The sequence below is a fragment of the Phoxinus phoxinus genome (assembly GCF_949152265.1).
Source record: "Phoxinus phoxinus genome assembly, chromosome: 7".
Classification (NCBI taxonomy): Eukaryota; Metazoa; Chordata; class Actinopteri; order Cypriniformes; family Leuciscidae; genus Phoxinus; species Phoxinus phoxinus.
Window position 1 is genome coordinate 19,484,050 of NC_136882.1, and position 24,385 is coordinate 19,508,434.

The 24,385-nt window shown below is 38.8% G+C and overlaps 1 protein-coding gene across 7 annotated transcripts; it reads right to left on the minus strand.

Annotated features, from left to right (window-relative positions):
• Positions 1-790: 790 nt before the first annotated feature.
• On the minus strand, positions 791-23,361 carry zmym2 (zinc finger, MYM-type 2). Of its 7 annotated transcripts, none has more exons than XM_079618186.1 (23): positions 23,177-23,361; positions 20,101-20,944; positions 19,005-19,281; positions 18,676-18,841; positions 15,424-15,636; positions 13,976-14,123; positions 13,611-13,726; positions 13,326-13,448; positions 11,833-11,983; positions 11,442-11,614; positions 10,967-11,132; positions 10,849-10,880; positions 10,595-10,736; positions 10,377-10,504; positions 8,770-8,935; positions 7,344-7,481; positions 7,037-7,140; positions 6,669-6,849; positions 6,186-6,328; positions 4,012-4,126; positions 3,504-3,746; positions 3,164-3,299; positions 791-2,262 (listed from the first exon to the last, which is right to left on the minus strand). In XM_079618186.1, exons 2-23 carry the CDS (start codon positions 20,927-20,929, stop codon positions 2,070-2,072), a joined length of 4,083 nt encoding a protein of 1,360 aa, XP_079474312.1. In that variant the 5' UTR covers positions 20,930-20,944; positions 23,177-23,361; the 3' UTR covers positions 791-2,069. The 7 variants fall into 7 exon arrangements, with proteins under 7 accessions (XP_079474312.1, XP_079474308.1, XP_079474313.1 ...); XM_079618182.1 differs by having other exon boundaries at positions 7,037-7,146; positions 23,177-23,328; XM_079618187.1 differs by having other exon boundaries at positions 7,037-7,146; positions 10,595-10,724; positions 23,177-23,312.
• Positions 23,362-24,385: the final 1,024 nt, after the last annotated feature.

Consider the following 24,385-nt stretch of genomic DNA (forward strand, 5'->3'; position numbering starts at 1 on the left):
ATTACATACCCCACCTTTAAATCTGAAATGTCTAATTCATTAAAAACTTGATAAATATGTTTGTTCAAGTGTTTAAAGAAATGGATGTTTTTAATAAATATATATATTTTTTTCTTCATTAAAATGTCAAATGTTTCAATTTGTCCATTGTGGTACAATGTTGCATTGGGGTCAAACTTACCACAACTTAATGTCAGGCGACTTTAAAGTGCTTGAGCATTTCTATAATATAGTTCCTTATTTATCTTAAAAGCTCTAGGTGTGAACATATCTTTAATCAACTTGCAGATTGCTTACTTATACAACATTCATATTTTGAGCTGTTCAGGAAAAAGTATATAAAACTTTGTTACATGATTGTGCTTTTTGAGACAAAAATAAACCGTGCTCAAGTATGAATTTCATTACAAAGCTAAAAGAAACCATAAAAAGGAAAACAGAACAGAAAAGCAGTCAACAAGTCTCAACACATATTCACTAGCATGATGAACCTTGTGCTCCTTTGAAAATAAATAAACGGACTAACTTCTAGTTTAGATTTTAAGTATATTCTTATAGAAAGAGTGTAATTTACCTTGTTTTCTTATGGCCACTACTGGGTGTTATGACTTAATACTATATTACCATTACATTAAAAAGTGACAAATAATAGTAATAAAAAAATAAGCAAGCATGTCAACTTGAATGATAGTGCAAAGGCTCTGTGTATAAATCTAGCTGATTATTTCACATCACCAATAACTTCAAGAAGAACACATTTCCTTAAGCTGTATGATTTGAAGCATCATTCATGTCCACTGCAAAAACAGTTAAGTGCCAAAGTTTAATATTTTTCAAAAACCCTATAACCCTAATAATGAGCTTAGCTGAGCAAGCACAAAACAAACACCTTTACTCCATCACAGAGAGCCACTCACTTCTACCCCTTCCAAGCCAACAGAAGAAAAAGGCTGAAAACAAAATGACAAAAATTAAAAATTCACATTTCAGTCCTGCTTAACAGTAGATTTAATCAGAAAATATAAAGGGTCTAAAAGGTAAACCATTATGAGACCAAGAAATGAGCTTGTAATTTATTGGTAGAAAAGGTCAAGGAAAATATTGGTAAAAGCCATGAAAACAAACTCCACCGACTTTCACCGTATAAATAAATCAATTTTAATCTTGCATAAGCTAAGTGTTTTGTACGTAACTTTTAATTACTATTGTGCATATGCACATCCTTCAAATTACTCAAGACTCCTGAAAGGGTACAGAGCAAACAACATGTCTCTGCTTATCTGTGTAATCCGCATATGCTGCAGACGAAATTCAGAGTCAAATTTCATACACTTGATTGTTCAGAGGAATAGCTTCACACTTAAAGGTTCAATGCCAGTAACGTATTGGCTGTGCAGAACCAACTCTTATCCAATCCACTCCAAAACAACACAAGGAAGGGGAGGGAAAGAGGCACATTCTCAAACACATTCATTCCACTCGCACAAAGAAGAGGTCCAGGGCTGCAGCAGGTTTTAATGCTATTATGGAAGGCCAGAGAATTTGCACACATGGCACAGCATCCAACACACACACCCTGTCCTGCTATTACAAAATCTTGGACTCTCTTTAACAAATGTCAATCAACAGTAATAAATAAATGTAATCTTTAGAAGGCTTTGTTGGGCAGGAAGAAAAAAAACTCCATTACTTTCCTTACAGGACCAAAGTTCTTGAGTCTGTTGTCTGCTAACAGACTACATTTAGAAATATTTTTAGACCACAGTGGCCACACAAGTAATGCTACATGAACAAGTTTCCAACAAATTGAAAAGAAGGGGGGGGGGGGGAAATAAAGAAGAAAGCAGCATCCTATAAGTCTCGTTTCTGGAGAAAACTCCTCAGGGTCTTTGGGAAGACTGATGTGAATCAGCATTATCCCACCAAAATCCATCCTGACATCATCTCTTAGCTGTATTGGGATCAGTGTGTTTAAAGGGAGAGTGACAGGGTGTGACATGGTAAGCAGCTCGTTGGTGATGCACAGGGTGTCACGACAGCATAGTAAGAAGTCTTCAGTGCATCGGCCTCTAGACTCCCTCCTCCTCCTCTTCGTGCTGGTTGTCTCTATAGATATCTCTGACCAGCAGCACTCGAGTCAGGAGCCTAGCCAGCACGCTATTCTCTAGAGGTGTCGAGCTGAACCACAGCGGACTGTCCGAGGAAGCAGAGACCTCTGGCTTCACGTAAAAAAAATCTGTCCTCTGTCTCACAGACTCTGGGCTGAGGGGAAAGAGAGGAGACAGGTTAAAGCAGTCAGATCCCACAGAACTAGAGATACAGCGATATTACAAATCTGGCTGATATAAAAATACTAAATATTTTCATGTTATGGGAGATAAACTGATATACATTTAAATAAAACCCTAATATCAATAGTTAAGCATTTTTAGGAATCACAGTATGAAAAAACTTATAAAAATGCAGAGGAGATTATATTTAATAATTTTTGATCTACACTACGGATATAAGTTTTGGGGTTAGTAAGATTTTTTTTAATGGTTTTGAAAGAAGTCTCTCTTTCACACCAAGGCAGCATTTATTTGAATCACAAATACAGAATTTTGAAATATTACAATTACTTACATTTTTTATTTTTTTTATTCCTGTGATTGCAAAGCTGAGTTTCAATGTCACATGATCCTTCAGAAATCACTCTAATATGCTGATTTGCAGCTCAAGAAACATTTCTTATAAGTGTTGAAAACAGTTTTGCTTCAAAGCAACAACATTTAATAGAAAATGGTCACTTTTGATCCTTGGTCACTTTTGCTCCTTGCTGAATAAAAGTCTTAATTTTGTTTTGTCTGGCCTATACATTTGTTCAAACAGTTTACATTAATACCACACCAACACAGGAATTATGATGCACAGCTAAATCACCGCAGGGTCTCTTTACAGACTATGTGTCCTCATACTACAAGTGTCAACATCATATTTCAGAATGTGAACAGCAAATGTTATAATCACTGGACACTGCTTAGTTCAAAACAACTTGAACTAGCTAATCATGGTATTGGGTTGCCCTTTCCCACCGAAATAGAGCTGGAGCTCAGCCAAAGGATCTGCACAACTCTTTTAGATGAAGTTCTTCAAATGTATAAAAAACTTATGCGACACTCACCACTTCGAAAGGTAAAGCTCATAGAGTCGGCACTCGTGTTTCTTAACAGGACAGTGAGCAGATCCTCCTGAACCACTGTCCGCCTCAAAGTTTGAGTCACAGTCATCTTTACGCCTCCTCTTACTTCCTGATTGCTCTATGGAAAAAGACAAATTTCAGCATCAGTTACAAAAGACAAAATTTCAGCAAACAGCTCAAACCAAAAAGAGTGAAAATAAAAATCTGTTGCAGAATAACAGCAATATTAATGATATAATTATATATATATATATATTTAAAAAGTAACTACATTTTAAATGCATTTAATTTAGCTATGGTATAGTGCTTCAGAGGAACACACCGTGCTGCTCCTGTGAGATGGAGGGGATGCGTATACAGACGGTGGTCTCATGGCTGTGCGGTTTGGAACTGCTAGGGCCGTAGACGTTTCCAAACGAGAGGCGTAAGTGCTGTTCAGTGGTGCGAAGACCAAAGTATTTGGTGTTGAGATAGATGAGGGATCTCAGTAGGACGGAGGGTGTCTGCTCCCCGAGCTGACCGCTGCTCCACAGATACTGCTCTTCCACACGACCCCACCGAGAACCTCAATACAAAACCGCTCACACTTAACACTGGAACAACTATGATCATAACAGCTCATGCAAACTATGTTATTGTATTTCTAATCAGCAACAACAATTAAAAATCAGGTTAAAGGAAAGACTCCATTTATTGAGCGCTTCTTGTGTGCGAAATGTCCTCATAGTTGGATTGAGTCAACAGCACTTTTCAGAATGTGAACAGCAATAGTTATAATCATTGGACATTTCAAAATGACAGTCATATTAGAATGATATCTTCACACTTACCATCAGGAAGGACACTGGGTTGCCAGTCTTTGAGGAGCTGGTTCAGTTCTTCCCCAAACATGTGGTACTGTGGGTCACTAAAGAGGTCATCTGTCCTTCCCTTGTCCTGCAAATACTACAACAACCACAAAATTTGATAACACAAACATGACAGCACATTGCAAGACAAATCTCTTTGTAAAAAGTGACTAGGTCAGTTTCCAATGAGCAGTGTCATGTGTCCTCATAGCAAAAGCATCAACATCATGTTTCTGGATGTGAACAGCAAATGTTATAATCACTGGACACCACTTAACCCAGGAGTGCTCAAGCCTAGACTTAGTTTCCTGCAGAGTTTAAATTCAAACACAACTTAAATACTTGATCATGGTCTCTTTAGTTCTCCTTTTTAATTGATGGGAACTTTGAATTTCAAGATGGCTTTGAATTTCTGTGGAGACTCCCAAACTTCACTTAAAGGTCCACTTGTGTGTGATTGTGACATAATCATGGATGTGTTATGTATGTCACACCTTCATTTTTGTTTGCTTTATGCTTAGTAAATTACCTTTTTTGACAAATTATTTAAAGCAATTGTGATAGTCTTCCATTGATTTCTATGGGTGATTTTTGGAGATGGCAATTATCTGCTTAATATCAGACAATTTTAATATCGGGGAATCCTTATTTTGATCTAAAGACAAGGTGTGATTCAAAAATGAATAAATGTAAAACCAAATTCAAGCATAATGAAACTTGTATATCTGCAAATCAAATAGCAAAGGCTACAATTGGAATGTTTTATTAATTTAATTTATTTATTATTTATTAATTATACAACCCTACTCTGGAGAAAAACCTGCATCTATGCATTTTTTAATTTATGTATATTATTGTATTTCCATAAGCACATCGTAACGTTCATAATCAAATGCACAGGTTTCATTAAAAAGCAAAATTTTTAATTTGATCCACTGCCCTTTTTAGCAAGAGACTCTGTTGTCTAATGCAGGGATGCAAACACATGTATGGTCCAAAAAGAGAGAGGTAATCAAAGCCCTCGCCCCGCAGCAAATATCCAGATACTTACATTGCCACAAACCCCTGCCATCCCCGGCCCACCCCTATAGTCACATAAAGTAAAATGAAATTCTGAAAAACTATCTAGCACTTCTTCTTGCTTTACTACTCCTTCCTGAAAACAATTTCACCTGATGATTTGAGTATCTCTTTTTGTAAAGAATTAATCATTCTAGGATGATTGGGGTAATTTTGTAGGGTAGGCCTAATGCCTCTGCATAGAAAATAATAAACAAATTACAAGCATTCATAAATACAAAACAAAAATACACATGAAATAAAGCAGTGCTTTATGTTTTTCAGGTAAATTAACTGTATTAAGTTACAGACATTGAATAATCAAATGTAAAATAACACTGCCTTCACTGTATACATTAAATATGATTCATATAATTAATACAGTTTATCTTTAGCTACAAAAGTGATTTTTCTCTTTCTCTTTTGTTGTTTGATTAACTTTGGTGACACAAACCGCTGCAGGTATATTGGGTTGCTGTCCCTTTAAGATGAATGCATGCATCTAATACCGGTAATGACACGCATCCATTTTCTTTCTCTGACTGCATTTACGGGGAAACTCGTTGAGACGAGGACTTTGACTTATTTTTCCATGCACATGGTTAATTTTTTTCGTTCAAACACTAATAGATAAGAAAGAAAAGTGAAGTTCGCGAACACAGAATTCCCGTGCTGTCTGCGACTGTGTGGATCTGTGCGCCAACAGACCAGTCTACATTTGGATGTTAAACATAAATATATAGCCTACTGATACAGCAAAGACAACGTCGGCAGTATTGATGGCAAAATAGGCTACAGAATATTTCGTTTTGTATTGACAGGTATAATCAGCCCCCCACCCCCCCACTCCTTAAAAAAAACTCCACGATTCACACAAGTCACCCAAACTGACGTGAAAAAAGCGGGAGGTGCCGAAAAGCGCGCCGTTTGCATCCCTGCTAATGCATCTAACAACACACACGATTCAACTCACCAGCTCATTAATAGAGACGGCAAGACTTGAATTGGGTGTTTGAGAAGCACTGGTCTAATGATCCTCTTTTACAGCTTTAATGGGCAACAAGCATGTGCAAGACTCAGGATGTGAACAGTCTCACCTTCTGGATGCTGAGACAGAGGTAAAGGAGGCTGTCTGGAGTATAGCGCTCCCCGTTGGGACGACACACCTCTTTGACGAAACAAGATAAAGACTGATTCAGCTCTGCTGGGCTCAGGGAGAGGAGACTGCCTTTTAAACTAACTGCCCATGAGAAACAAAAAAAATTACCATGAGCAACATCAGTACAGCATAGAGAGACATTTAAGGATTATCTTGAGGACTTTGTAAGACACTTGTTTACACGAACATTAATTGATTGTAGAATCACACTCTTGCCATATGCATCGAAAAAAGTGCCCTCATAACTCAAAGTGATCAACAAAATGGTTTCAGAATGTGAACAGCAGTGAAGTTATAATCATTGAGCACATTTAAACCAAACAAAAGTTTATGAAAATTTCCCTGGGACCAACTGGCATTACAATTTACAAATCAAGCATCAAACTGAATGAACTAAGTACAGATCAATTATGACGAATACCTTCTTTCTGGCACTCCTTTCCTTTGGATTGACTGGACGGTGAGGCTTCAGATGTTGCCCATCTCCTCCATGCGTTTAAGCCGTATCTGGAGCTCAAGGAGAAAGAGGTTTCTGCTGCTGAGGACTCTACTGTTGGTGACGAGGATAAAGACTCTTCCTCTACTGCCCGCCTCTTCAGACCCTGCAGCAAAAGCAGGTCAGAAACATTAGCATAGACACAGTTATTGTTAACAATCAGCCGCCTCTGTCACTATGAGCCTCATATAAAACATCAGCAATCACGACACATCAGAATGTGAACAGCAAATGGTTTTCTAATCATGGGACAGCAATGGATTTGATGTTATTGGGCTGGATGCGTTCATTACCCTCCTCCTGGTTCTGGGCCGAGGCGTCTTCTCTTTCTCCTCAGCCAGGACCGGAGGCAACGAGAAGAGCATGTCTGCATCTAGACGCTCAACCAGGACGGGTTCTGTCGCTGGAACAGACCAGAGCAACATGTCTTTACTACATACAATTTTGCGATTTGGAAACAGTGAAAACACATTTAGAGATTAACAGAAGAAAATACTTCAAGGTAGACATCACGATGGGTAAAAAGGGAAATGTTGACCCTCCAAACATAATATGCAAATCTTTTGCAATAACAATCGCGTTCATTTGGTGGTACAGTACCAAGGGGCAGGTCCTTCTCCAGGTCCAAATCTGGTTCATACTTGTCGTCTTCCTCCTCCTCTTCTGAGCTACCACTGCCATTTTCATGTTTTACACTTTCCATCTTCACTTCTCTACTGCTCTTTTCACATTTGATGCCTACAAAAAAAAGTTTTTTTGGTTGATTCTACACAATGGGTTGAGGAAGACAATAGACATGCAGTGTCATTTTAACAAGAAACACAGGTGCAGTGTTAATGGAGAGAAAAGACAAGTTTATAAAAAGTAGGGATGCACCGAAATTTCGGCAAGCGAAAAATGACATTTTAGTTTATCCGAAAGAGAAAAAAGGCAAGGCAGAAAACACGAGCTGAAAATATATGCCACCCCGCCCCTCAGTGTTCATAGTTCAGGTTTCACTCTCGCACCGCTTTTTTTTTGTAACTTTGCGAGTGGCACCATTTCCAAAGATACACAACTTCGAAGAGACTGTCAAGCAGGTAAGTTTGCTCTGCTCAATGTTACGCTCTGTGTGCGCTCTCTGCTCAGTTGCTCATGGTCCAAGCAAATGCTCCACTCATGTACCGCTCACGCTCACAAGAAAAGCAAAGTCTGCTCAAATAACATGCTGACATGAAATCTCTGTAGTAGACTTGTTTCTGTTTGCAATAGCCCCATGCTGTGCTGTAATAGCCATGCTGGGCAACGCTGGTAAAATGACGCTACAATCTCGTTCACTGTTCGGCTCCCCGCTATCTGCTCACATGCTCTGATAAAAATAGCTTTGTAGGACTATACTTTATTTTGATAATTAGTCAAAAAATAAATCTGTTAAATCTGATTGTGTTGCATATCCCTAATTAAAACAATATTATTCATTTAGTTCTGTCAATTTTTACAAATTCCCATGATCAATCATCGTTAAAATTAACGATCAATTCATCTAATAATCGTTAGCCTTAAAATACTGCAATATGCGTTTACTGCAGTGGCATATGGCCAACATCAAGACAGGGTCTGCAAATGCTGCTCAAAATGCCATGTTCCTCACCAAATGAATGAGAAGGGTTTTTCACGGTTGAACAGCACGCGTGTGCATGAACCTGCTTAATCGACGATTGGTGCGTTTTATCAATTAAATGTATTATCGACAATTAATCGATCATCAATTAATCATTAAAACGCCTTGTTTTAATATTTTTTTGTATATTTTGGTGTGTTACTTGTATTGGTGTGTTGACTTGTATTTATTAAATGCATTTATTCGGCCCAGAATTATGATTTCGGTACATCCCTATAAAGAAGGGATTTGTGGGATTGCTACTGGAGCAGAGGTGGTGAGGGTGTCAAAAAGCTGAGAAATGAGAATCTGTGAGAGGTAAAGGCAGTGACTTGCAGAATCTTGCTTCAATCTGTCAAAGGTGGATGGCTCCTAACAGGTACATACTTGAGCATTTTGGTTTCTCATCTTCTTCATGTGCAATCATTTCAGCCATCGCTATTAGATCAGCTTCAAGGGGGTCAGAGGGAACTTTGGCTTTGAGCTCATTGATGGTCTTCACAATCTGCTCAGCGTTCTGCAGCGTGGTTGGTAGAAACACTGGCACAGGCACCTGAAAGCACCAGAACAAGCCAGAGATCAATAAGGGTCTTCTCCATGAAGTAAGGAATGTTGATAAGATATATAAAATATAACATTAATTTAAATAATAAATAAAAAGAATACAAGCACAACATAAAGCATTTTCACAAATGGACTTCGTCAGCTCAATTGACATTGTTCAAATGTATTATTTCAAGACATTTGCCAGAAATTAGTCCTACACACAAGAGCATTTTAAGGACAAAAACCTAACATCTCATTGGTATGCAGACTAATGTAGTTATTAGAGATTCATTGATTAAGGCAGCAGTGTCTCTACCAATAGCAAAGCTGTAAGTTTAACTGCTTCAAGAACAGCAACATTACCACATTGCTACTGAGAAACGGTGTGTGCGCGTATGCTTCTACTGTATGCGTTTTTATGGGAGAGAGAGCGTTTCCCATAGGTAATATGTAATTTCATGGAAATAGTTGTAATTTCTATTAGAGATGCAACGATCGACTGGCCAGGAACTGGCTGATTTTCCACATGCTTGGCCCGGACCGGTCTCACGTCTTTCTGATTCCGATCTGGCCCGTTTTGTTACCAACGGTGCAGGCAATAAGGTCGCAGCCACGCTCACAGTACATGTAAACGAGTCGTTGGCTTGGAAGTTCTTCACTGAGTCAAGACGACACTAAGTTTGCAATTTGTAATACTTTTAAGACCAAAATAAACCATGCTGCTGCTGTCATGTTATTCAAAAAACATAAGAAAATCTCTCTGCTCTTGACTGAATAACTTTTGTAACTTTACTTGTAAGCAGTAATCTGCATTTAATTTTTATAATGAAGACTATCCAGTGTTATTTTACATTTGATAACTTAAATTTCTGTAGTTTTTCTTACCTGAATATAAGCTACTGTTAGACCCACCTGAAAAACTTAAAGCCGTTTATTTCATATTTCTATTGCATTTATTTGTGCCGTTTATTTGCAATTTGCTTTTTTTTATGAAAATAAATTTTAATTGAAGAAAAGTAAATTTTGGTTTGTATATGCTGCCAATTTTAGTTCTTAGAAAGAAATCTGCAAAAATCAGTATTGACAGGTTAGACTTAAAAAAAAATTTAAAATTGGAATCGGCCAAGAAATCGGTGCTCCTCTAATTTGTATCCTATTGTTTGTTTTAGATTTATTGTAAATATATTTATTTTGTTCAATGTCTTTGTGGGTTTTGGTTCTTTTGCTGTTGTAACAAATAATTAGGCGAAGGATACGGATCTGTAATACGGACAAAAACTGTTTGAAACTTTTTACTTTAGCTGTGCGTTTACTGGAAAATAATTGCTTAAAACGTTAATCAACCAATCTACAAATATTTATACTATGGGCTGTTAAATGCTTAATTCTTTTATACGTACTGCAATTGAAAACAATATGATGCTTTCATTCTGTGAGGAAACACTTACCGGTACAGGTATTGCAATAGGAGTGGGCGTGGCCTGAGCATAGAGGTTCATGGGTATTGGGATGTAAACGGGAACAGGGATTGGAACAGGAACATACTCTTTTCCTGAGCCCTCCAGGCCTGCCTCATCTGAGGGGAAGCAGAGACAGAAGCACATAACCCTCATTCTTTTCCAGAAAGTTTATGCATTTGTATCATCACAGAACAGAAGGTGCTCACCTGTCTGCAGCGGTTTGCTCTGCATGTGGGGTTTGCAGTAGGTGGCCTTGGTCATGGTGAGGGGCTTACAGAGCACAGCTTTATTCTTCACATCCTTCAGGACCCCTCCCCCCGCATACGATACAGGCCCCTGAGTAAACGACTGCAAGAGTCACAATAAGAACGGACTACAGTGAATCGAAACGACTACTCTGTGCCAATCTGTAGTTTCTTGTGTTTAAGAATGATTCAGTCAAAACTGACAGCACCCTCACCATCTTAGATGCTTGGGGTGATCCTCCAAATCCTGTAAATGGACCAAAGGATTTCATTTTAAAGACAACAGGATGATTTAAATGTGCATATTTCCAGATGTGGGGTTTTATATTGTACCTAAAGTTGTGTTTTCCGGGCCTTTCTGTGTGGCCATGTCAGGCTCGTTCTGCTGGCAGTAGAAGCGCAGGAGACACTGCTGGTCACAGAAATGCTTCATCTCTGCACGCCACTGCACAGACTCTGTCAGGTTCCCCTGTACCTTACAGCAGTCGCAGCGCGCCGCCTAGTGGACACAACACAGAAATACATCTTTCAAATTACTGCAGCATAGATTTGGGTCAAATATTCTAACCTGTAATTTCCAACAGAAATTTAGTGTGTGAAAGATCTCTGAAATCAACAGTTTCCCTAAATATGTAATACCTCATAATAGTCCTACATTTATTAAGTGTATTTTAATCTAAAAAGCCTTTTTTTTTTTTTTTCAAACGTCAGTTCAATGTAATGTGTCAGACCTGTACAATCCCCGTGTTCAGTGAACGAGCAGAATTATCCCATGATCTTAAAGCCAGGAATGATCAAGTCAGTGTACCTTGTAGTACCAGTCGTCAAACTTTTTAGCACACGTCTCGCTGCAGAAGTCCCTGCTGACTCCGTCTATCTGTTTGGTGACAGATTTCTTACACATCTGGGTGCAATGGTTGCAAGTGACACACTTCAGGCCCAGACGCCTGGCGAAATCCTGCTTGAATAGTAACTTACAGCCTGCAGAAGGAATAAAAATACAGCCTGACATATCACACCTGTCATTATGAATACATTTTGTAAATAGTTTAAAATAATACATCAAATTCATTGAACACTGTCCTCATATCCTAAAGATAAAATCACAGCATGTCATGATGTGAACAGCAGTAGATTTAATCACAGGACAATGTGCTGTTAAACGCGACCAGATGTTTGACTGTAAACAGAATAATGACCTTCACTACAGAAGGGCCTCTTCACCCCCGAGAACTTCACAGTCTCATGCAGAGTCTTCTCTTCCTGACAGTACTCGCAGAACGTCACTATGCAGTGGAGCTTCTTGTAGTCATCACAACAGGCCTTACTGCAAAACTGATGGACTTTATCCTGCAGAGATCAGATATTCAGGCAAATAGTTTGGTCAAAAATCTAAATTATGTTGAACATCACAACCCTCTACAGACACACTGAGCTCGAGTCGCCATTGGCTAGTACATTTTTATTTTATTCGCCAGACTTTTCAAATGGAATGCAAGAACAATGCAAATGAAAAAATTCAACAAATATATAAAAATATAAATTTCAAAACACTATTAAAGTCAAGTAAACAGTCTAATAAAATAAGAACAAATAATCAAACTACAAGCAATAGCACAAATAAACAATAGAACAAAGATGCAAATTAAATAAGCAGTGCTATTCAAATTTTACAGGTAGAACAGTAGTTAGATGCATATTAGTTAGAATTAGGGATGTCAATTTTCACAAATTCCAATGATCGATCATCGTTTAAATTAATGATCAATTAATCTATTCATTGTTAGCCTTAATACTGCAATATGCGTTTACTGCAGTGGCTAGGCTAACAGCACGACAGGGTCTGCAAATCCTGCTCAAAACATTGTTCCTCACCAACTGAATGAGAATGGTATTTAATCTAAATAAAGGGCTAGTAGGATTGTAGTTTCGATGTGATTGATCATTTAATTTAATAATCAAACATAACGACTACTACTAATACAACAACGCGTCACCAACGCCGCCTCAGATGCGTGCGGAATGACTGTTGTGGACGTGCTCTCCCTGGAACAACGCACTGAAGACGGCAACTAAACCCAATGCATTCACAACGATTTAATACAATAGTGTTCTCATGTTATGTAATATGTCAGTCCCAAATTATTCATCGTTATTATTAGTCATGCATTTCTGTTTGAGCTGCGCACGACACCGGGCACTGAATGAATAGGCTACCGTTAAACTGGAGCACTTAGTTTGCTAGCGCGTTATTTAACTCAAAGAAACGCATCCTATATGAGATTAATCAGATATATTCAAAATAAACAATATTATTTCTGCACAAAATGACACGAATGCACAAGTGAACACAAGCCTTTGTTTTCATTTAATTTTAAGAGCAGAAATGGCCGGGCCGGGCTCGGACACAAAGTGCACAGGCTCGGGTAGGGTCGGGCTTGATCTTTTGGGCCCGATCTAAGCTCTAGTCTGTGGTTTGTAACTTTGAAATAAAATAAACTAAATAAAATATAAATATTCAACAATAATAAAATAATGAAAACATTAAGTAAATAACAACAGTAAAAAGAAAAAAGCTCTGCATATGGGTTTGGGACAATGTAAATAATGGCAGAATATTAATGTTGAGGAGAAGAATTCCTTTAAAAGATTTAAATTAACAAAATAATAGGCTAATTGAAAATGTTCTCACCTCCCACTCCAGAATCTCTGGCTTCAGGTTGAAGGAACCACGACAGTAATTGCATTTCAGCTGAATGTTCTCTGAAGCTGAAGCAGGAAGTTGCCCATTGGCTGATGTTTGGATGGTGGCATTCTGCAGGGGGCATTTGGATAAAGCCACCAGTAGAACATTACTATTGTGTACTTAGAACTTGACATTCCTAACATTTAATGAGGCATGTACTAGATTGAGTTCTTCTACTCAATGTTCTACAGAAATGCCAGATATAAAAAGCTAAAATGGCATCTGAAGTACCTGGAACTTGGTGACGCATTGTGAACTGCAGAAGCTCAAAACCTTCCCTTCAGGCAGAGCTGCCTGATATTGAGGTAATGCATTTCTCTTACAGAAGTGGCATGAGGGCTCAGCATCTACAAATACAAACAAGATCAAACATGAGCTGACATTTATAACAGATACTCAGTTCTCCCAACCTCAAATCTCTGACTCCGAGTTTGTAGAAATCTGAAGTACATAATGCCCATTATTTAATTTGAACAAAAATTCGACACATGCTATGAAATCCAAATTTAGGCATTGGAGGAACACAAATGTAGGCCGTTTGGCACTCACCGAGTCAGAGTCGCAATATCAGCTCTAGGTTGTGATTATCTACTCACTCTGTGCAGCAGCTGTGAATTTACTCTTGGTCATACAGGCTGTGGTGCAGTAAGACTCCATGGCTCCATTTGGCCCGATACACTGAGTGGCATCAAATGATCTGCACATCACCTTACAGCCACTACACTGCACCATCTTCCCATGAGTCTGTGGAAAGAGAATAATTGAGAGTAATCACTAAAAACATCAGAAATAGGGCTGCACAATTAATCAAAACAAAGCCTAAATAGCAAAATGGCTTGGTGTGATTATCAAATTACAGGCTCAGATTTATTTAAATATGCGTTGCATGTTTCAGAGTCAGCGTTTCGGACAGCCATAAATGTTAGTATTGTAATTTTACTAATAATATTGTATTTTTTCTTAGTAATAATAATCCTAATTATTATTATTAAAAACAAGCATAGCAAAGCTTTTTTTCTTTTTTTTAAAATCGGAAACAAATGTGCAATAATATTTTCACAGAACTGTGGGATGTGGACCTTACAGTTTGACTTTGTAACGTAGACTCACTGTATTCCGGACATCACGGTATTCCGGACACTTGACCTTTTCCCGCAAATTCTATAAATAAACACTTTCAAATCACGGCAAATATATATATCCGTGTCATCTTTGCCTCATCCTCTTTCGATTCCGACCAACCTTATGTTTCTAGAGCCAGTCGTTTCAAAGAAATCAACGTGAGTTTCTAACGTACACCAATGACTGCTCAGAAAATGTCGGGGGGAGGGTTTTCCGGCAGGTCAAAATGAAGAGGGGAGAATACATCGGCTCTTAAAACATGATCACGCACCAGAAAATGACAAAAAAAAACATTCTTATGGTCTTATAAAATAACTATGAGTTACAATTTGCAAATATTTGTACTTTTTTAAGGGATATACGTTCAATTAGGCACTAATTGTTAAAACACCTCGTTAACGTTAGAATATAATGTTATCGACGCATGTGCTTCACATGAGCAATCGTCGATTAAAAGAGTGTATAGACGCTTACAAATAATAAATATACAACATGAATATTAATATAATTATTTTACCAACGTATAGTGGTTAAAATGTATGTATTTTATATTAGAAATGACTCCTCCTTATCTGTCCGAAACACAGTGAGTAAAAAATTTCAGCCGTCCGGAACACCGTGAGTCCTCACTGTAATCCAGACACTGCGTCTCCCGGCAGTTTTTTCAAGATTTCTCCAAAATGATTAGTCCAAAAATGTGTCAATCAAATTTGGGAACGTGTGGAAGGCATGTCCCCAGAGACAGACGAGCCAATCAGGTTTATCTGTCCGCGGATTGTTATCTTACGGGACTTTTTACCGTGCAAAGTGTCCGGAATACAGTGAGTCTACGTTAGTGTTTCTTGAGTTGAATGTCAAGCAAAGACTGAGCTGAAAGGAGTAAATTTTTTAGGACTTTAAAACATCAAACTAAAACACTGACCTGTTTATAGTCCCTGATACAATTTTGACAGCAAAAGCGTTTCTGCTGACCATCGATGAGTAAAAAGTGGTTTGCTGTGGCACGACTTGGCAGGTAGTTCCCGCACTGTTCGCAGCAGTTCATAATGAGCCCGTTAGCCATTCGGTAGCGATTAAAGCACGCGTCACTGCAGATCTTGTGGGTCATGTTCTTGAAGCTCACTTCATGTCGAATCTGGAGAAGATACAAAAAAGAAAAAAGAAAAAACATACATCAAAATGATGCATTGTATTTAATGATCATTCAACAGTTAGATGTACCTAAATTGGTGTAATGGTCTTTTCTTGTTCCCAAGGTGATCGCTATGGATACACCACAAATACAGTCAAGGATAGCAGTAACCATGGCTACAAGGCTGGAGGCTTGATAGTGCTCTAAAATGATATTCTACAATGCACAACAGTAAAAGGTGGGTGAAAATGACAGTACTTGGGTTTTCCATCCAGTTGATATGAACCTGTATTATAGACACTGAATATGTGAGATGATTTTTACCATCCTTCGAAATTGGCAGCACTTACAAAAGGCAGGATTCCAGTATTGCGAATGAAAATGATTTGGCTGCACAAGTTTAAATACAGTCCAAATTCACACATTTCTGTACATAATACCATCAAGAACAATAAGCACATTGCATCACTTGCAGTGTGTATACAACCTTGCTGAATGTAATGGGAATAATCTAGCTCTAACGCGTCACACTATTCATCATTAATTAATAAATCTATGCAGATATCTGTTATCCAAGCCTTTATCATAGTAGGATTCATTAATTCACCAGCATCTTTCAGCCATTATCACTGCAGCTTTTATTAGTTAGGCCTACTGAGCGAACAACATGTAACAAAAACTAGTTAATGAGCAGTTAGTTAGTTAAAGTTTTTTTTAACTAAGATAAGGATTTGTAAATTACAGAATACAGATATACTTATTTATTTATTACAAAATCTTTACGATTTAGGCTATGAAATGAAAGTAGTGTCAGATCTTTTCATCCGCTTTGTGACATACAGGGCAGGATTCTAGAAGTCAGTTGTTGATTGGATTTAGAGATGTGGGCATTGCACTTAAAGTGAAGGCAGATGAACGTGAGCTTGTAAGAGGGGGGTTTAAGCAAGACTAAATGATTGGAGTCATGTGAAGTCAAAAGTTACCGGAAGGCCCAGTTATGACAGTTTAATTAAACATTACACAGTCAAAACATTTATAAAAATTTAAACGTGTACGGACGAATTGTTCACAAAATCTATAACATGCGTTTTAACATGAAAATGTATTTCATGCAACTTGAATGACTATTATTTCACAAGACTTAACATATACATTCAAATAGTTTGATTCTAGAATTTGATTCATACATTTCGCTTGAAAAATTTTGGGGTCAGTAGTATGATTTTATGTTTTGTAAAGAAGACTTATGCTCATAAGATTATTATTTTTTTTATACTTTTTTTTTTTTTTTACCCCAGTAAAACTGATATAGTGAAATATTATCACAATTTAAAATAACTATTTTTACTTTAATGTTTTAAAAAGTAATTTATTCCTGTGATGTCAAAGCTGAATTTTCTTAGCAGCCATTACTCCATTACGTCTTCAGTGTCACATGATCCTTCAGGAATCTTTCTAGTTAGCTGCTCAGGAAACATTTATTATTGTTATCAATGCTGAAAATGGTCATGCTGCTAAACCTTTTTGTGGATTTTTTTCTTCAGGAATCTTGAATGATTCAAGAAGAACAGCATTTATTTAAAAGAAAAATATTTTGTAGCATTATAAATGTCTTTACTGTCAACTATTACTGGACTACTGATCAGGGGTACGTTTCCCAAAAGCAACTATGGTTGCAAGTTCTGCTGTCACCAACAAAGATCAATGGAACGTGCACCATAGTTGCTTTTAGATGTGCTTTTGAGAAACACATCCGTTACAGATATGTAATAGGTAAATGCTACATTAATTTACATTAGTCATTTCATTATATATATGCGTAAAAATCCTGATATTTTTGTGGGTGTAGCTCTGTACTCTAGGGGGGTCCGGGGAAGACAATTTTGTACATTTTAAAGATAAATTCATTAATATGGTGCACTCGAGTCCCCCAAATCGGCTGTTAAAAATAAATAATCCACCCGCAAACCTATGATATTCTCCGATTTAGATATCTGCATCTGATCATCACATTACAATTATTCAAATTCTCAGTGTTAAGCATGATAATATGGTAAAATATCACACTGAAGTAGGCTGTTTTAAAAATAACATTTATTTAAAATAAAAAGGCTTAACTCCCTTCAAATTTAAATTGTCAATGTTTCATTACATCACTTTAGGAAAACACTCTTACCAGAATACGTTTTTTACCTTTATAAAGGGCATTTTCCCCCCTAATTTTATTACATTTATGCTCCACCTTTAATTTCAAATTGAAACAGCACAACATTATAACTGTCAGTATATTATTATCAACTATAGGCTATCAATCGACACTTACATTAAATTAAATAAAATCAGAATCATCCTTGCGGTTTCGGTTATTAGTTATTTTTTATAAAAAAATATTTATATTGAAAATTGTTTTAATCTGGGCTTCTCCTTCACTTGTCCCTTAAAAAAAAAAACACGTGTCCCAGATAAGCGTTATTGTTGAGCCTTGATATGTTTTCCTTGATTTCCTATGGTTTGGGAATGGACACAGGCAGGGAACCCGCAACAGAACCGTCACGATGTAAAAAAAAGTGTATCTGAGCATGTGACTGTCTGTCCGAGATTTGCCGGGAGCCGGAGGCGGCACCAAACTCATAATTCTCTATGCAGGAAAAACCCTGTTATATTATATATATATATATATATATATATACACACACACACACACACGCTGTTGTCAGGGCAGTTGAAATGGTTCAACATTGAAAAGGTCTAATGCCCTTTGTTATGCATCAAGTATAATAACTGATCTTCGCCTGTGCATCGTAAACAGAAACGCAAGCACAGAGCCCTGATTCAAGAATTTACATTCCGAGTAAACACCATATCCTAACCAGGCAGGCACAACACAATTCTTGATAGAAGCAATTTGTCAGTACACACTGAACATGAAACAAACTTTCACAGCCAATAATATGCAGATATACTCATGGCTGCAGCTGGTTATGACAGGATGTGAGAGATTTAATCCAAATCAAATGTATAGCAGAATGTAAATGGTCTGACCTCAGTGAGCTTTCCACAGACGGTGCACTTTGTTTTGAGCAGGCTCTTCTGAGGATTCTGTTTGTTTTCATAAGCTGCCAGGCAGCCTGTGCTACAGAACTCCTGAAATGATTCACTGGAGTCCACCTGGGCCACTATGGTGCCCCCTTTCATATTGGTAATGTCTCTGCACAAAAAGCACAAAAGAGAGAATGACATTTGACAAAAAACAAAACTATCAAACCATTGTACTTCTATAAAAAGCAAGAGTGGTTAAGCGTCATTTTAACCTACGGTTAACACTTTCAGAAATAAGTTCACTCTCTGAAACTCATTTTAAAAAGTCGTACTTCTTGCACATGGTGCAGCTCTTCTTGGGAGCGGGCTTATGGGAGAAGGCAGACAGGCAGGTTGTCGAGCAGAACAGGTGGGACGATCCTTTGCGCTGGTACGCAGTCTGGCCTTTCTTCAAAGGCTTCTTACAGTTGGCGCATGTGACTTTCATGGTGCGGGATCCTGAGGAGGACTGGCAGGGAGGTTTGGGCAGAGGAGCTGCAGGAGACGGTGAGTCCACTCCAGGCTGCTTCTGGTTACGGGGAAATGAGGCCGACTGGGAGATCCATGAATCTGAAGGAGAACAAAAAAAGATTCAGCCTCATATACATCATGACAGTCCCTATTAATAAATCTGCAAACCTTCTGGTTTTTGAATACTGGTTAAATCTAAATAAATACTACCTTAAACTATTGTAAAATATGCACATGAATGTGCATATTTGAGTACAGCCCCATGAATGTATCAAGTGATCGAAGTTTATTAAGATCAAAAGAGCATCTCTTAAAAGTCTTATTCGCCTGATATATTTTCTAAATTAATAATACAAATTATCTGTGCATGCATTTCATATATATACACATTTTAAGTTCTGACCTCATATTTAATAAAATCATAAATTAACCATCTGGTGAAAACCACAGACTTTTTTTCTGGTGACATATGCTAGACTTCAACAATCATATAGTCCTCTTAAACTCCACCCCTGCAAGCTCAGGTTCATCTACATAAACTTTTGAGAGCAACGCTCATATCAAAATCCAATCAACAATCAATGCATTGAACTACCCTACATTTTTTTGTTTTTTGACAATCCGTTTTGCTCAAATAAAGAAGTGATCTGTCGCTACTTCCATTTCATTGCAACTTTAAAAATATATATAGCCTAGGCCTATATATATATATCTGTCAGTGTGTCATCTTTCCTAGTGGTATAAACATTTTGCACAAACATGCATTACGGACAATGGCGCACTGCCTTTTGGCAATTGAAACCTCGAATACAGATATGGTGTTGTTTTGTTAGTACTAGAAAAAAAAGTCAAAGCAAGCCTAATGTAGATCATGTTCTGTGTAAAGGATGACACAGCAGCTACATGTGGATGAATTACCAGATCTCTGGTGTGTCCCCGTTTCTCCATTCTGCACAGGCTGGCTTGCAGCGCTAATGCGTCCTGGGTTGAATGTGGGTGATGGTCTGCCGGCTGTACCCTGGTTCTGCTGGGCCTCTGGGTTCAAGCTGAACGCACTGCTGATCTGCAGCCCATTCTCGGACCCCTCCAAATCCTCCAAGCGGCCTGCCACTGAACCGCCCTCGCCTTTCAGCGACGTCACATTCGTGATCATGAGGTTTATATCCTCCATGTCCGTTGCTGTTGACGTTGCCATTGCAACCGCAGAAGAGTCCATTCCCAGTGTGGTAACGCTAGCGATTTTGATTTCAGAGTCAGGCTCTGTGCTGCTCAGGGCATCCTTAGCCTCAGGGGGTGGCGAGAAGGAAGAGGCGGCACCCTTGAGCTCAGAATCCTCCTCGTCGTCGATAACGATTGGCTCACTCTGGCTTTTGGCCGTGGTTGATGCGGTTGTGCCGGCGGTAGCTGCAGAGGAGGGAGGACTGGGCGCCTTGGACGAAGCTGTTGCCGTGGTAGCCGACTCTGCACAGTCATTGGCAGCAGCAAGGGTCTCTACAGGTGTGGGGCTGGGGGGCTGTACTCTCCCCTGAGACTGAGTAGGAGGCCCCTCTACCAATACTACATCATCATCATTGTCTTCTGAGGCCTTGGGCAGGTCTGGTGCTGTCTGTGACTCTTCTGCAGATGGAGTCTGCTCTGTTCTGGGAGTTTCCACATGACCCTCCTCCTCCTCCTCTTCCTCCTCCCCCTCCCCTGTGACTGTACATGCCTCCTCAACATCTGCCCTGGCTTCCAAATCTCCATCCATTGCTTAGGCAACCACCTGTAGACATAAACACAATGAGCTGAACAATTACCTGAGGAAGCAAAAAAGCCAAGTGAATATGAGTAGGAAATAATCCTTGAATTGCAGAAAGATAAATTGACTAACAAAATAAGATCAATCTGATTACAACCTGCCAAAATTGAACAAATTAGCGCAGTATAATGTTAATAATAACAGATGCCAATGTGATTAAGAATTTAAAAAGGGATTTAAAAAAAAAAAAGAAAACTTGTTACAAACTTAAATTATGAAATACAAGAAAATGAAATCACCAAGTATCCATGACATCATTATCAAGTAACAGTCATCACTAAGCAACCAAATTTATTCACTCAAGCAAAAGGCTAATAAATGTGGAGAAAGTCTTGCATCATCAACATGTGACCCATTTAAACTTATTACAGGGGCTCAACACACAACATTTACCGGTACCTATACTGTGTTTTCTATCAAAATTAAGTCAATGCATGTGATGTGTTAAAGTACAGTTAAAAATAAAAATAACATCAAATATTGTTGCTCTCTCTCTGTAGAATCTATGTTATAAAAAAATGTAAACTGCAACAGTTTAGCCTCAAAACCATGTGCAACAAAAATCAGTGTAATACAACTTTACAATGAATGGATTGTCATAGCAAAAACAGATTTCCAAAAGGCAAAGACTTTGGTTGAACTTCAATACATCTGGACTGCAATGCAGAGCTTGGAGTCTGTCTTGGTCCATTCCTAGGCTTTGACACAGAATGCCCCATTTCATCTGAGATCTTATGTTGATGCAATACTGTGTGAAGGCAACGCCAAACAGCTAATACAAAAACACTGCACAAATAGATGTGACACAAACATGTTAACATTTTGAATCTGTGGGCTTTCCTTGCAGGGGGATGATGCCATGATCAGGATGCTGGAGAGAGGAAAGTACATGCAGCGTTACTGATCCACCTCTCAGACGTGATATAATCACATGCATATGCGCCATGCGCGTGCCAAGTCTGCATTCTGAGCAACAACGCAAATGTTTTCCGAAGGTCCCCAATAAAAGGCATTACAGTTTCATGGCCCCATATAAAGCTGCACTTCTCGAACACCACTAGTGTCAATTAGCAACATAATGAAGACATTTGGGGGCAATTCCTACCATTCACCCCTGGGCCGTGCCCTTGACTCCGGACCCTTCGTATCCACACACACACCCGACCGCGATCCGCGCGCTGTCAAGGCAACCGGATGACGACGTCAACACGCGGTGCTTCATAGGCTTTCATTATTTTCTGGAAACTCAATGGCCAATGAGTCTGCAAACTTGCTACGCGAGACCCCCAAGGCGGGAGGTGCCTCCCAATCTACCCCAACTGCCCCTCTTCACGCAAAATCCCCGGCCCATGTGTCGACTCCCACCCCTGGCCTCACTGGCGCAGGCAGCCATTGGATTAGCGGCGAACTGGAGGGAGGAGAGCCTCCGAGACTGCGCCATTGTTATTGTAGCGAAACAAATTACTCAGAAGTAGTTATCGGAGAATAATACCCGCGACAAAATTGGAGGGAAACTGAATTTAAACATCATGTATCCGAATATATGCATAACGGCACACTAAAATATTTAATGCTATGACTCTTGCTATGAACACACTTCTAACACATCACTTTAGAAAATACGTCTGCTTTTGGCTACACTTATAATCCCCTTTGGGAGTTCTACGAGGATTAATATTTCTTGCCGATATTAGACTTGAGTGAAGGTTTAATTGAAGTTACCCGTTTACCCCTGGCAATCAAAAAGCAGTACACGTGGTGCCCTGTGGGGGCACTGCACATTTAAGACAAATCAACTATAACGCCTATAGGTGACCAGCCACAAATATTTTACTCAATATTGCAAGCTTGTCAATTTAACTAGGGTATAAAATCACATCTACCAATTAGCTACTAAAACAAGAGCTATTTACAAATTGGCGAATCATCTTGCCCCCTTCAGTCAGCGGGTAGCATTGCTTCATGTCCGCCATTAGAGAGCGACCGAAACAATGCGCGAGAGCATAGGCAATAGCACCCTGCCACGGCGGAGGGGGGAAATCTCAGGCGGGGTAAATTTGCACGTTAAATTACCCTCGCGTACAAACACAGGTGACCCCGATAGTTTCCTTGGCTCGAGCTCCGCGGCGGACATAGTTGTAAAAACTTTGGCCAATTACACACAGTTCTGCATCAAAACGCCAGAGAAATTCTTACCGGAGTAGAGCTGGAGATGATAGAGCGCCACTTTTGTGCCTTGACATAAATCCTGGCGCGCATGCGTGAAAACGTAGCGACGTTCCAGGCGCGTGGGAGGAGAATGCTGCCAGCGCGAGTTCTTCGCGCTACTCTCACCGGATCGTGCACGCGCTGGTTATGGGAAGTCCGATCTGTTTATGGGAATCGGTTCTTTTGAACAGTTCCTGTTTTAAAACACGATTCCGTGATTATTTTACGCCATGACGTAATAACGCCACCACGTGGTCCTTGACGTCCCAGCGTAGCACATTAAATGTTCCCTTTGTAGGCACCTTATGCTATGGCTAATCTCTCGAAATGCTATAATCATCTCACTCAACTTTTCTTGGCTTGCTATGAATCAGACATTTCCAGAAGAGACGGTTCTCGGTTCAATGAGTCAGTGAGTTGTTGACTCGAAAACATCTCTGACCGAATCATGAACGAACCTTTCAGATCCCTTGTGTACAATGGTTCAACTGATTCATTGAGGTGAATCGACTCAAAAGGATTACTCGTTTACGAACCAGACACGTGCGGTAGTTTGAGATTAGTAGGAACACATAATGACAACTCTAGATATAGTTCGTCATGTTGAAGTTTTGGACAATCCAGTGAAGTCATGCAAGATTTTGTAAATCATTGTTTTTCGGTCGATTTCATTCTAATGAGATTTAAATGAACGAATATGTATGTAGTACATTGTAGCTATTGTGTAATTGAAAAAAAAAAATGCAGCAACAGTTAAGGAAACTGCTGATTAATTTAATCCGTTTATTAATTTTTATTTTACAAGCTTTAGTTTCTAGCACACTTCTCAAAGCAGAACAATGAAAAGTCAATAGCTGTATTTATAAACACTGGGGCGTTAACTGAGAAGCAACACTTGGGTGAAAATATGGCCACGGAACTGTATTGCGTAAAAGTCAAAGTTACATTTTAGGAATCTTTTCTTTAATAAATAAATCCTTTCACGAAACATATATAGGCCTAACATAGACCTTGTGCGTCAGAGAAATGAGGGCGCCGCCATCTTTAGAATATTGTCTTTGAACTTCCGTTTTTGGCATCACTGTCCAGGAGTAATTAGCTTTTGAAGTGGATTTACCTAATGTAAAGTTAACGAAAGTTATCATGAGGATTGTAATGTTTAAAGCAGATGTCTTAATAAATGCCAGTAGATCGGGA